General features: G+C 34.7%; 1 protein-coding gene across 1 annotated transcript; it reads right to left on the bottom strand.

Moving 5' to 3' along the window:
* Positions 1-5,206: 5,206 nt before the first annotated feature.
* LOC105803429 (sialyltransferase-like protein 4) lies at positions 5,207-6,599 on the bottom strand. The gene is made up of 5 exons (XM_052633970.1): positions 6,520-6,599; positions 6,292-6,393; positions 5,563-5,722; positions 5,365-5,455; positions 5,207-5,277 (listed from the first exon to the last, which is right to left on the bottom strand). The coding sequence occupies exons 1-5, from the start codon at positions 6,597-6,599 to the stop codon at positions 5,207-5,209; spliced, it is 504 nt and encodes a 167-aa protein (XP_052489930.1).
* Positions 6,600-15,385: the final 8,786 nt, after the last annotated feature.

Genomic DNA, 15,385 nt, shown 5'->3' on the forward strand with positions numbered 1-15,385 from the left:
AAGTGTTTGTGTATTTATATCAAATAAGTTGAAATATATATATATATATATATATACGTATATATGTAAGCAATTGTATAGTAATAATAATATTGGTAATAATACTAATAATAATAGCATGAATATAATGCTAAAAATAATAAAAATAATGAGCAAGGTAATAAAATTGCTAAAAATTGAGACTAAATCAAAATAAAAACAAATATGCTGGGCAAATTCGAAATAAAATAAAAAGGACGAATGGGACTAAAATGCGACACGCGCGGAAAGAGGGGGACCAAAACTGAAAATAAACAAAAAGCCCCAAAACGCAGCGTTGAAATGGATCATATTGTAACAAAAATGAAATTACGGGGCTAAAATAAAAAATAAAAGAAGATAGTGAAGATGGGCCGAATTGAAGCGCGCTGCAGAGTCGGAGGGCTAGACGCGAAATTATCCCCTTTAGAAAAGCGGATCCTCCCTCGGGTCGGGTCACCGCTGGTCGGGGTTTCAAACGGCGCCGTTTAGCATTTAGTATAAATACAAAAAAACCTTAAAAAAAACAGATTCAGATCATTCTTTTAAAAAAATAAAAAAAATCAGAGAGCTTTGGAGCTCTCTCTCAAATCCTCAAATCCGACCGCCTCCGGTCATCGGACCGACGTCCGTCGGCCACCGCACACGGTGGTTGGAGGCACAAAATGGGCCATTTTTGGTCCCCTTTGGAGCCGGTCGTCTCTCGGACATGGATTCGAGGCCGAATCCCATGAGATGAGCACCGTACCCGAGAAAAACGAAGGGAGACCGTTCGTCTCCTCTCCGTCCGGCACGGCGCAGGTAAGGCCTCTTCTCCTCGTCTATTTTTTATTTTCGTTACAAATGAGTAAAAATAATAAATAAAAATAAAATAAAATAAGAAGAATGCAAGAACAGGAAAAATAGAAACGCAGGAATCAACCTTTTATTTTAAATCTTTGATTTGCGTTTGTTTTTATTAAACTGTTGTCCAAAAAAAAAGGAAGCCCCTTACAGTCTTGGTATTCGGCTCTTTATAGCCGATTTTCACAATATTTTGTTTCTATTTTTTTGCTCTCTCTTTTTTTGCTTTCTGCCCTTGCGTGTTCTCTTTTGTTTTTGCAGGTGGAGCAGGTGAGTGAAACAGTGGCGGTGACAGAGGAGGAGATGGGACGGGAGAGGGTAGGTGCGGCGCTGGGACTAGGCAGAGGCAGGAGGCGCAGCAGAGGAGTGGGTACGGCACTGGGCAAGGCAGGGAACCCTAGGGTTCCCTGATTTTTTAAATTTTTGGGCCCAATTGGGCCGTTGTTTTTGGGTTAATGGGCCCCAAGCAATTTTGGGCTTGCACAGTAACATGTCCAAAACACACCAAAAACACCTTCCAAACATCTATTCTATAGATTTGACTAATAGACAAAGCATCATACATTACATACTAATAAAATATAGACATTAAAACTTGAATATCCTCATTGTATCCATGCATATCACAACATATTCACGTTATATCCAAAATGACTTTACATACCTACATCATTAGTTGATATCATTACACTACAAAACAAAAAGACTCATTAGGTACATGCCAAGACTAACTAGAACAAGAGCCATAAACTTTGAGGATTTGGGAAAACTTGATGTGATGCTGAAGTGGACACCGGACATGTGGATTTGAACTTATCCTCCACACAAAAAATAAACCGTATGATGAGTATATCACTCAGTAGTATTCCTGTAAGTCCAATACAATATAAGGAGATGGTATAATTTGCAATTTGTAGAATCAACATCTAAACATTTGGTTCCTTATAACTCAAACATGAAACATCATTCATTATACATTTCTAATTTGTCAAATCTCAAATCGTATTACTTTTCAGTCGATATTCCAATTTTAAGTGCTCATGTTCAACTCATTTCAGCCTGTCATCCCAGATTGCCCGACAACGATGACCTGCCACCCCGGATTTCTCGACGACGACAACCTACCACCCTGAATTGGCCGATAATGATGAATTGCCACCTCGGATTGCCCGACAATGATGGTTTACCACTCTGGATTACTCGACAATGATGACCTACCATCCCAGATTGCCCGACGACGATGGCTTACCAATTACTCCATCATATGTCGTGTGGCTACAAGTCATCCATCTCTTTATTAGTTTCATATGAACCACTTAATATTTATAATTCAAAATTCATCAGCTATGATATGTTTCAACATGCTACCACTAGTTTCTCATACTGCTTCTTAGATGCGAATTAAGTCTATAAATTCTACTTTATTCAATTTAGTCCCTGTATCAATATACAACATTAATATACCCAATTCAATTTAATCAATCCTCAATAGTTCATAATAACAATCTACAATGTAAAGTAACATAAAACACAATCTTTCAATAAGAATTAGACCATAGAAATACTTATAGAAAACTCCAAACTATTCGTAGAGACGGTTTTAACTTTTCTTTTCCTTTTCGCGAATTCCATGTCGATAGTAGCTATGGATTAACATAAACATATAATTTCGTCAATAATAAACTAATTTTAGAATCAATTGACATTTTATACAAATTTTGTTTTTTATTCAATTTAGTCCATAGAACCGAGACTAACATAACTTTCAATGTAGAACTCATATTTTCATTTCATTTTCACTATAGTCCAAATAGAACTTCCTATTTCTCATTTTTACCACAAATTATGCAATTTATGCATTTTAGTCCCTATCGTACAAAGCTATAAATTAACTTCACAATTTAGTCTCGTTTCACTTTTAAGCTTAAAATCTATCAATTTAGTACCTAAACCTTCAAAGATTCATCAATGGCATCATTCTAAAACTTTTACAGTTTCAAAAATTAACACACAGGTTAGCTAGATTAAGCTCCCAGGATTCGCAAAACATGAAAATCACAAGAAAAAAAATTAAATTGCGCTAATCAAATTGTTGTTGAGACTTGAAACCCTAAAGGCCAAATGCTTTCTCTTCTTTAACTATGGAATTTCGGTGGGAGGAAGAAGAAAGTAAACGTTTTCTCTTTACTCCCATTAAATGTTTTATTATACATATATTTTAGTTTATAATTTTACTAAATTTTAAATTTTATAACAAATATATATTCTTTAGTACCAAACGACCACTATCAATCCCAAAAGTGGTATAATTTCCACTTTGGTCCTTATTCCAATTCCAATTAACAAAATTTCATAAAATAAACTTTTATTATCTTTACGATTTAGTCCTTGTACCTTAATTTAAACACTAATTAAGAAAAATTACATATCCGAAATTCAATTCATGTATAATATAACTTTGTAAATATTTAATAAAAATATTTATGCTCTCGATTTATAGAAACGGAGTCCCAAAATTGTATTATTCGATACCACTAACTTTTGGATCATTACAATGAACATGTATAGAATTAAAATCACTTAGGACTCTCTTATTTTAGATGGGATCTAATCTCAGCCATTGATGTAATTAGATCTGTGTCGTTGGATTTGGAGAGCTCAACTATAAATAGATTCCTCCTCCTCCTCCATTTGTATTCATTTCATTCTTGAGTTAAAAATATACTAAGAGCGTTTACTCAAGCGCTTAGTGTCCAATATTTATTTTTGGCTTTTCTATTCATTCTTTGCTTTTTCGTTTCGAGTTTGCTTCTGCTTGCTTTGGTTTCTTAGATAATTTTTGCTAGAATTCTCATTTTCTGAGAATAGGCAGACTTAGGCAGGATTTGAACCCAAAAAATCATCTAAAATCGTGCGGTTTATCAGACGAAAATTCTAGCCCCGTAACACCAACACTACAATGATTAAGAATATTTTAAAAACATGACTTTGATCCAATACAGTTTCATAATTATGAACCCTTCTTAAGTCGTTTGCATGGTCATTGTCTCTCACGGCTTCATTCGATTCGTAGCCTTCATGATTGTCATAGATTTACTTGCATAAGTCGATTGACTTCAAGGCATATCCCAACACAAATTTGATATTGTAACAAAGTTTTATAACCTTAGAAACAATGTATCAAATAATTTTTATTACAATGTTAAAATAAAAGTGTATTTGATAATATAATATGTTTTTTTTTCAAAAATTGAATAAATCAATTTACTAAAAACAAAAAAAAAGATTTAACAATATAATATCTTAAGTTTTTAGGATCCATCATTGGTTTGGTTTTTGTTTACATATATCTAAACAATTAGATTAACACAATGCTCGACTTTGTTGTGGCATGCAATTACAAAACTACATTTAACAAAGTTTCTAACATACCCATCATCACCAAAATTGTTTAAGCAAACTTATTAATACTTTTTCATTTTCGATTTTACTTTTAATTCTATTTATTTTGAGCCTTATACATGAGGCTTCATAAGTTTGAAACTAAAAGATTTGTGTTTGATCTATATTTAGAAGCAAGTAAAAGTACTATGAAAATCTCTTTATTAGGAGCCGGATTGTATTTTGTCCCTTTTACTTAAAAATTGGCAAATTAGTCCCTATATATTAAATCAAAGAGCAACCTAGTCCTTCCATTAAAAATTCTATCTATTTTTGCTTGTAAAAATTGACCCTTATATCATTATCTGATTATTTTGTCATACATGTCACTTTGAAACAAAACAACTAAAAGAAAGTTACCATAAGAATTTCAGTGATGCACTTTCAGCAGCTGTTATAGTGCTACGACTTGGAACCCACTTCACAACTGGGTTTGGATCGTTTGGCATTGGAGAATGGATTTTGATAAGCTTTCCACAAAATCGGGTACAAATTTGTCAAAGATACTGATTTCTTTATTAATCATAAATAGAGCACTTCTCTTATTATTAATTCCAAGGGAAGAACACATGCAAATATTTCAATATGAAAGAGAGCATACACCCAAACACTCCATCATCTGGTAGTAATTAAGCCCTGCCGTATAAAGGAGTATGGCCTTTCCGAGATTCCGAGGAATGTCGAGTCCTGCACGGTACTATGAAGTTTTATTTTGTCGGTTAAACATAATTAGACTGTTAAGTTACAGAGAAAGTTACAAGAAATAGTACCATTCTTCATAACCTGGATCCACATTGAAACCATATACATCGACCGAATCACAAACAGAGAGAGCAAATTCATACCAAAAGAAGGGATTTAATAGCTAGTTCGGGGAGCTACCATATCTGTGAAATCAAATATGCTAACCCGAATCATTTGACTCATAAAAATCATGAATCATAGTTTTGATTATCAAGACCTTCTTCCTTGTTGCTGTAAAATCCATATATTTATCATGCTTTAGAATTATGAAAGCATAAGAAGTAAACAACAAAATTTTTAAGAAAAAAATGTCATTACCATCTAATTCTACAACTTTATCAAGACTTCTGGCAGATTCTCTGTTGAGAAGCCGGATTGTACTTTTCTTGCCAACATATTCGGTATAGTTCTGCAATACAACATTTACCATATAAAAATATAATGAGAAACATTACTAGAAAAAAAAAAGAGGCCAAAGCTTAATGACTGCGGGGCACCATTCTCTCTAATGACAACTTCGTAGCTATCTATCTCTTTCCCAAACCTCATTTTTAGATGATCACCTGAGTTGCCAGCAACAGCACACCGATCAAACTCCCTCGGAACATAAGGTGGTCTATCAGGGAGGACAAGTGAAAGCTTCTCCACGCATAAATCTTTATTTGTACGGTTGTTCCTGCATGTTAAGATCTGCTTAACATATAGAAAGAAATCTTCTTTTTTTTTACTTGCTTTCTACAAACTCATCTACAAGAATATATAGCATGCAGATGTACAACTACTCAAAAATGAAAGTAATAACAATAATAACAGTTTGTTAACTAACAACTACTTAGTATGCTCAAGCGATTACTCTAACATTCCGTGTACTAATTAACTCTTGTCATCGATGAATCGCTTCTTGACTTGAATTACACACGCATAGTTGTTCTCGAAATTTAGTGAAAGCTCCTCTTGATAGATGCTTTGTCAACACATCTGCAATCGATCCAAGCGAAACATGCCCTACTTGTAGAACACCGGTGCAACCTTTTCTTGGACAAAAATAGGTCCATCTCAACATGCTTAAACTTTGAGTGAAGAACGGGGTTTCTGCTACATAACCGCAGATTGAACTATCGCACCAAATCAAAGACTTCTAGGATTGACACATTCAACTCATCAATAATGACCGGATCCAAACCAACTCAAGCAGTGAGATGTGCGACACTCCGTATTCTCCTTCTGCCGTCGGTGAGAGATAACTTGCGCTTTCGGAGCTCAGGAGATAGGATTTCCCAGAAACACACAGTATCCTGAAGTGGACTGCGATCATCCACATCGAACCCCAACTTGCATCCGAGAACCCTTCAAGAAGAAAATTTGACAATCGAATGAACTTTAGTCCATAATTCAACGTCCCTTGTAGATACCTTAGAATTCTTTTACTGCCTTAAAATGAACATCCAAAGGTCTGTGCATGTCTTGACAAACCTTGTTAAACGAGTATGCAATATCGGTCGTGTGATGACTATGTCCGCAGGCCCCAACAATACTCCGATAATGGTGGTCATCCTCCACTAGGTGCCGAAGTAGACGAGAGATGACACGTAGTAACCATCGGTGTTGGCGACCTATTCGACCTGTCCATAGACGCCTGCTCGAGAAGGTCCAAAATATACTTCTTTTGGGATGAAAAAGTCCTTGTGAAGTGTAACGAACTTCAACACCAAGAAAGTATGTCGACTTGCCTAGGTCCTTTAATGAGAACTTTGCATGAAGTTGTTGGACAAAATTCCTATAGCTTCGAGCATCATTTCCGTGATGATAATATCATCAACGTAGACTAGCACATAGACTAGCTGGGACTTTGATCGAAGAATGAATAAAGAATTATCCTCTTTGGAAACTTCAAATTTCATGGACACCAAGAATTCTCTCAACTTGTGAAACCAGGCCCAAGGTGCCTATTTAAGACCATATAAGGCCTTCCGGAGCTTGCAAACTAACTGCTCACCGTTGGTCCCTTGTTGTTCGAACCCTGGAGGCTGCACCATATAAATCTCCTCACTCAAATCCCCGTTTAGGAAGGCATTGTTAATATCAACCTGCCTAAGGGACCAATTTAATGATACTGCTAGTGCAAGAACAGTTCTGACTGTAGTTGGCTTGACAACAGGGCTGAACGTCTCTTGAAAGTCGATGCCCGCTTCCTGCAAGTATCCCTTGACCACAAGTCTGCCCTTGTATCGAGCAACTGATCCATCAGCGTTTTTTTTTATCTTAAAGATCCATTTACAACCAACCGCCCGACGCCCTTCAGGTAGCGGCATGAGATCCCAGGTATGGTTGGCAATTAAGGCATCGTATTCAGTTCGAGCAGCTTCAGTCCAAGCAGGACTTTGAAAAGCTTCGGTAATGGTCAATGGCTCATTTTCCATCATGACAGAGGCTAAGATTTTTGGCTTAAAAATTCCACTCTTTGACCTAGTCTGCATGGGGTGCATAGTAGCTATTGTTAGAGCTCTTGTACAACTGTCTGTCTGATCACATGAAGGAGATACCGTCGTTGCAGGAGAACCATGAACTGAAGCTTCAGGAGAACCATGACCCGAAGAATGAGATGGTGCATAACTTGGTTGTGCTGCAGAAGAAGGTACCACAGAAGTGGTGCGGACCGGTGCTACCTCACTGACAGAAGAATTTCCAGAGACTACAACAGGAAGCATAGTCGGCTTCTGACAATAATCCCGTGAGGAAGTTGCTGGGAACTTTGAACAAAAACTATCCTAAAATGGAAACCGACCTTCATCAAAACGAACATGACGAGTAAGATAAATACGACCACCTTCATCAAGACACCTGAACCCTTTCATATTTGGAACACTGCCAAGGAAAACACAAACTTTAGACCGAAAATTTAATTTGTGTTGTTGAAAAGGCCTCAAATCTGGATAACACGCACATCCAAAAACACGAAAAACCCTATAGTTAGGCTTATGATTATAAAGAACTTCATATGGACTTAACTGTTGTAATACCGGAGTAGGGAGCCTGTTTGTTATGAAGACCGCATGCGCAAAGGCATAATACCAGTATTTCAATGACGCACCAGACTGAGCTAGGAGGGACAACCCCATATCCACAACCTGTCTATGCTTCCGTTCAGCAACTCCGTTCTATTTAGAAGTGTAGGGACACGTGACCCTATATTGAACACCAAGACGAGAGAGTTCATTAGCCAAAACACGATACTCACCTCCCCAATCCGTTTGTAGCATCTTGATAGATCGACCAAACTGGATTTTAACCATCTGATAAAAGTTGATAAAACATTGAAGAACCTCAGATTTGTTTTTAAGGAAATAAACCTATGTGTATTTACTGTGCATATCAACAAACGATACATAGTATGAAAACCCATTTGAAGGCATATGAGCTGGCCCCCAGACATCTGAGACCACAAGATCAAAAGGAAATTTGTAGACAGTTTGCGACAAAGAAAATGGAAGCTTATGAGCATTGCCAATCTGGCAGGCTGTACAAATTTGATCCAAATGACTTTGTACAAAAGGAATTTTACAAGACTTCAACACACGAGTCAAGGCAGTAGAGCAGGGATGTCCAAGTCTGTTGTGCCAAAGAGTGGCGATTGAAAAGCGAAACCTTTGTTGATGAAGCACGAGCTGGACTTCAACTTCGATCTGTCAATACCAAAAGTAGACTTGGAAAACTGAAATCGGTAGAGGTCATCATGCATGTGGCCCTCGAGAAGAATCTTCCCTATCTGAAGGTCCTTTACAAAACACAGATAAGGATGAAATTCAAAGTAAACTCCATTATCTTTAGCGAAGCGCCCCACGGACAACAAATTTTTACACACGTAGGAACATGTAAAACATGTTGAAGGTGTAGAAGTCTAGAACCAACCATAACGTAGAAGAACCTACATTAGCTATAGAAGCGGACTTACTGTTGCAGTAACGACTTGTCCATGCACATATATGGAGAGACAGACACAGATTAGAATCATCGGTGTAACATGATTCGTCGCACCGAGTCCGGATACCAAGTCGACCGAAGTTGTAGATGAAGAACAAGAACACGAGCGAGCAGTGAACATGAGAGCATGCGGTTGCGGGAGTCAAACCATGAGCTTGATGAAAATTAATCGAGGGTTTTGACCAAAGAAATTCTCATCAAATCGATGATAATAGTTTTGAACAATATGGCCAATTTTGCCACAGTTGACATTGAGGTCTAGACCGAGACCATTCGACCACCACCTCTAGTTCTACCACGCGACCGGTAGCGGCATGAACTACGATTACCTTGCACGAGTCTTGAGAAGCATAAGGTTTGAATCACGCTTCATCTTGATATTTGGTTAAGTTTGCTGCACGGGAACTTCGAAAGTAAAGCCAAATGTCTAGTTTTACAATCGAAAAGCATGTCATCAATAGATCTAAGGAGATGGGCGTGGCGGATGCAAAAACCGTATGGACTCATACTCAATGGGAAGTCCAGATAGAATAACACCGATTTGTTCCCTTTCGTGACCAACTACCAACAAATGTTAAGCTATCACACAAAGTCTTCACCTTCGACAAATACTCTTTAAGCTGTCAAACCACTTTCTTAATCGAGTATAATGCATGACGCAAACTCGAAATCTTAATATCGGACGTTGTACCAAAACGTCTCTCAATAGTGGTCGAGATAGCAACACTCGTCTTAGTTGCGAGAAGATGAACTAAAACTTCATCCGTAATCGTCGATAAAAGCCAAGAAGCAAGAAACTTATCTTGCTTTTTATGAACGAAAACACGGATTGTCAACAGACGACCATCACTCGAAGAATTGACCGCAAGAGGAACCAAACCGTTCCGATACAAAACCTTCCAGCCCATAACCTTCAAGAATCAGCAATAAGCGATACTTCCACAAGAAGAAGTTGTGCTCGCAAGTTTTACCGTATCATGTTTCGAAAATCTTGAAGCAGTCAACCCACCATTTCCAAGATCGGTGGTCGAGTTGCCCTCCGGTGTTGGAGGAATGATGCGAGTGTCGATCCTAGAACTGCTTCAAGTATTCATGGAAATGCAAAGAAAAAAAGCGATCAGGAAAGAAAAATAGTGGCTCTTGATACCATGTTAAGATCTGCTTAACATATAGAAAGAAATCTTCTTCTTTTTTTACTTACTTTCTACAAACTCATCTACAAGAATATATAGCATGCAGACGTACAACTACTCAAAACTGAAAGTAATAACAGTAATAACAGTTTGTTAACTAATAACTACTTAGTAACTGAAACAGTTACTCCTAACACTGCAATACCGAAAAGAAAAATGCCATAATACAATGTATCTCAGCAATACGTCCTAATAATCTGGCATACCAAATACCTCTTTCTTTTAACACATTATACAACAAGCAGTAATGTCATTATGTCCCTTTCTCAACCTTGCTTACAATCTATATAGAAGCAACTTATCATATATTTTCACTAATGCTGATGTTCTTTTCTTCACCTTACATTTAGAGATGCATACACTGCATAAAAGCAACTTATCGTATATTTCAGTAATGTCGATGTTCCTTTCTTAACCTTACATTTATATATGCATACACTACATAAAACCAACTTATCATATATTTCAATAAACCAAACACAATACTCATGGAAGCATTTATAGATGCATACAGCATACGCTACATAAAAGAAACTTATGGTACTCACAGAAGCACTCATCAAGTTATACATTCACTATGAATATTTCTGTAAAATTTAAATGTGGGGAGAAAGTGGTTTATATAATTTTATTTTTGAAGGAAGCAATTAACTTTTTTAAGAATAAGTCGCATAATAATTGAAGAATCGAACACAAGACTTTTCATTATGTAGCTTAATAATTATTCACGTTTGCGAGGACTTATCTAAATAGACAATTCGCCATCTTTAACCTCATACAAATAATGATTTAAGTGTAACAACCTCACCTTTGCACCGAAGACCTAAATCTCTCATCATTATAACATCAAGTGACTCGTTTATGTACTTTTCAAAGACAATTCCTAAAGAATAGACTAAGTGCTAAACTCCCATTCCTTAAATACTTTTTTTTATTATAATTTTATAGTTTTTCTATACAATACAATATTCAACATAACACAATTTAAATTCATATTAATTTTGATAAAAAATTAATTATCACTTCATATAAATCAAAATTTTTATAATTTTAATTACTTGATTCGGTCTTTGTTGATGTATTTTCATCTTGATAGAATATTTTATAAATTTTAAATGTTGGAAGAAAGCGTCTTTTATAATTTTATTTTGATAAAATTCTCTTAAACTTTAATTAAAAATGAAATAATTTAAGGAGTTTGGGATAATGATATTCTAATAGGTATGATTAAAAATTATTAAAATATAAAAAAATAAAAAAATTCAGTTCAACTAATTTAATATCATTTTCAAAATTGATACATCAACTAATTTTCGATCCAATTGATCAGTTCAATTCGATTCAAACATCATTGATTTAAAACCTTTGCCAACTTACTATATCGGATCACTTAAATATTGATATTATGGATTAGTCTAATTCTTTTTATTGCTAAACTTAATATTTTTATTTAAATATGAAGGTTGAACTATAAGTTGATATCTAATATACTTTATCTTAATTAATATATTTTAACAATTAAAGTTTATATTATAATTTAGGGGAGAAGACTCAAACACTAACATTGTGTTTGGTTCGCCGTATTACCCAATCCATTACGCCCCGATTACGTGCGTATTACATTACGCCCCTATTCCGGCGTTTGGTTCGCTATAATAGGTATTACGCGCGTAATCGGTTACGCCCCTAATCCCCAAATTCCCCTGTTTTCCAATCCCTTCCCAAATCGCTGTATTAGCTATTACTTCCGGCCTCCCTCCCCATCTCTCTGTTTTACCCTCCCTCCCTACCCGACCATCTCCTCTTCCGTCCTAATCATTTTCTCCTCCCATTTCCCACTGCTTCCGTTGATTATTCTGTCGTCATCGTTTCTTCTCGTCTCGGCGTCTAATTTCCCTTCTCCATTTCCTCCCAACCCTATCTGCGCCGCACACCAAAACTCTCTCTTTTTCTCTTCAATATATTCACAAAATTGGAAATTCCTGATAGCTTAATCCATGAAAAAAGAGTGAAGCGTTTTGGTCATCACGTAGCATCCAATATCAGGTGAGTTTTAATTCTGACCTAAAATAATCTGCCAATTGTAGTACATGTATCTCAATGTTTTTCCCAATTGTAGATAACCCCTCTGCATGCTTTTCTCTTTACTTTTTTAAGCTTAATCGTCACCTTAAGTGTTACCTGTTTTAGTTCCTACAAGTTAATTTCTGCTGAAATTGCTATTTTATTTTATTCATTGTTGCTTATTTCATCGAGATTATTGTGTATATGGATGCACTGCTTTTAAAGCTACTTTCATTGGAATTATTGTATAATTCCGCTTGTGGCTTTTTACTCTTGATGAGTTTAATCTTGATTTCATGGTTATGAATCTTTTATTCTTGATGAGTTTTAGTTATCGAACGAGGTTATATTAGAAAAAGAACGAAGCATAAAACGAATATTAGACCAAAGAAAGAAAAAAGATGGCAACTGAACATTTGTAATCTGCAATTTTCTCTTTTACTTCCAAAATAATAGTAATACATTGAAGTGATTTTGATTGAAATGAAGTTTTTGTGTGTTCACTGATCAAAAAGTTATGATAATGAGGCCTTGGCATTGGATCATGATAAAAGGTAACACTTGTATCATACTAATAAATTCGCAAATTTACATCTTGTAGATGCCATCAAGTATTGGATGACTTTTTAAATATCTGATGGAATTCGCTCATTATAAATATTATATACATATATACAGTGAAATTTTGCCTTATGGACTTCATTTAAATTAAGAAAGCTTACAAAAGACACTCCTTTCCATTTTTGTTATTCTTTGCTATGAGTTGGAGAAAGAATAAACAGAAACTGCTTATGATTTTGCTTTATTTTTTCATGCAGATGATGGGGGCTTGGTTCTTTATTAGGAAGAATTATTGTAATGAAAAGAGGACACTTGCTCCTATCCTAACAGCCATTCCCTTTTTTAATGTTTAATAATGTTGCTTCTTTCTCTTTTAATTATCTCTTGGATACTGGCCAAGGAACATCAAATGATGATTACTTTGTTCGATGCTAAGCTTTGTCTTAACTATGAACCTCTAGAATCTAGATAATTGCATGCTATTGCTCATGCTATGAACTAGAAATTTTTGGTCATGTTTGATGATTGCATATCTAAAGCAAATGATGTTTCTCCTACATTCTTCACCAAATCATTGGCTAAATTAGCTTATCAATTGTTGTTGTCTCCTTTTGAAATTAGGTTTGATGGATAAATTATGAGCATCAAATCACTTTTGAAGTTAGTTTGAATCTTTTTGCTCGGTTGATGATACATATGCCGCATTGTGTTGTTTGCTAATGGGGATGAATGTGGGGAATTAGAGGCCGGTGGTTTGTTATGTATTAACTGAGTGCAACTTACTACATGTAGGATGTTAGGCCTTGAATTTACTTAATATGGTTGGTTTTATGGTTGTGCCATGACTGCTTCCAACATTCTTGAAAAACAAAAGAAAATTATTATCTAGTCTTCTCATATTGTAATGAAAAGAGGACACTTCTTTGGTTCGGCCTTTTATTAGGAAGAAAAGGAGGTGAGAACTAATTACAAATAATGAGGAAATGAGGAGGCGATTCGATTGTAGGTTATTGAACTTGGAATTGGGTTTAATGGTTTGTCGCTTGGTTGGGTACAGAACATATGGAATTCAGTGAATCCTTTGAAAGCTATGCAATTGGATTTAATAGTTTCATAGTTCCCTCTTTTGTGTTCCGCTTATCGATTATCTGCTATAAGCCTATAACCGATGGCTAAATGTTTTATTTTTCTTATGTTTTTGCAGAGAGAGAGGTTAATAAGAAAGTTCTCAAAGTTCTGGAATAGAGCGGAAGGTAAGACTACTCTAGAAAGTTAACGGTCCATTTAAGTACTTAAAAGGTGATTGTTGCATAATTGTAAGTATTGATGATTGGTAGGCAAGGGATTTAATAAACTATCTAGATCTTGTTTTGATCGATATCATATTTAAAATATGGCTCATGGATGATGATTCTTTGTATGGTTGTTCTGTGCTTTGATATACTATATTTAGCTATAGCATAAATATTTTCCCCAAAAAAAAAAGGTTGATCCGAGCACTTTTCTCATTACAGGTAACATTTTTCCAACACTTCCACATCGTCCCAGATTTGAGCATTACAGGTTAGTATTGATGTAGCAGGTTCTGTTGTTTCCCAAATGAATATGGTTTTGTTTGTATGTTTGTAATGCTCATTAAAGCTTTTGTTTGTATGGTTATGGTTATTGTTGCATGACCATTGTTCTTTTTGAATTTATCAGCCAAGTTATATGTTTTTACTATTAGGTAACATTTTTTTAAAGAGCATTATGCCTACAAATCTTTTATGAGATAAATTTGTACATGTAAATGAGATAAAAGTTATATATTTTTTATGAAATTATATTACCATTTAAAATGTTATTATCTAGTTTTAAAACTTCAATTTCATTATTAAACTAAATCTTCATTCTTCATTTTATTTATTTTGAAATTAGAAAACCTTAACTAAACTAATCATCAATAAAAAAATTTTCAATGATCAAACTTTGAACATGCTTTAAGTAACTAATCAATATATTTATACGATATCATTTTAGGTCAATTAATTTGGGTGATTTTAATTAACTAATCAATATATTTAAATGTCCAAATTATAATGAGTTTAGTTATAATCTAACAAATACCAACCTTCAAATTTTACCTCAATTAATTTTACCTCAATTATACATAATATATTAAAATTTAAGTTATAAGTTTTTGAAGAAATTAAATGCTCATGGATTATAATTAACCTTTTATGCACGCAATACATGTTATTTAAAACAAATGTTAATTGATTCAAACATTATTTTTCCCTATAATGGAAATAATGTTATCTTAATTATAAAATGGATAAATGGACTGAAATTTATTATTGTCTAATTCTATCTTAGATTTTAAGTCAATTACATTATACATAAAATATTCCTCATTCATAATATGATTTCCTATAATACATAAATTATAATTGTGAAAGTGTAAGGAAGTTTTAAAATTAACGTATATATAATATGATAAATAAAATTATACAAATTTTACTTAAAAAGTCAAATTTGGTGTTAAATTAATAAATTCTATA

Source organism: Gossypium raimondii, chromosome 7, assembly GCF_025698545.1.
Source record: "Gossypium raimondii isolate GPD5lz chromosome 7, ASM2569854v1, whole genome shotgun sequence".
Classification (NCBI taxonomy): domain Eukaryota; kingdom Viridiplantae; phylum Streptophyta; class Magnoliopsida; order Malvales; family Malvaceae; genus Gossypium; species Gossypium raimondii.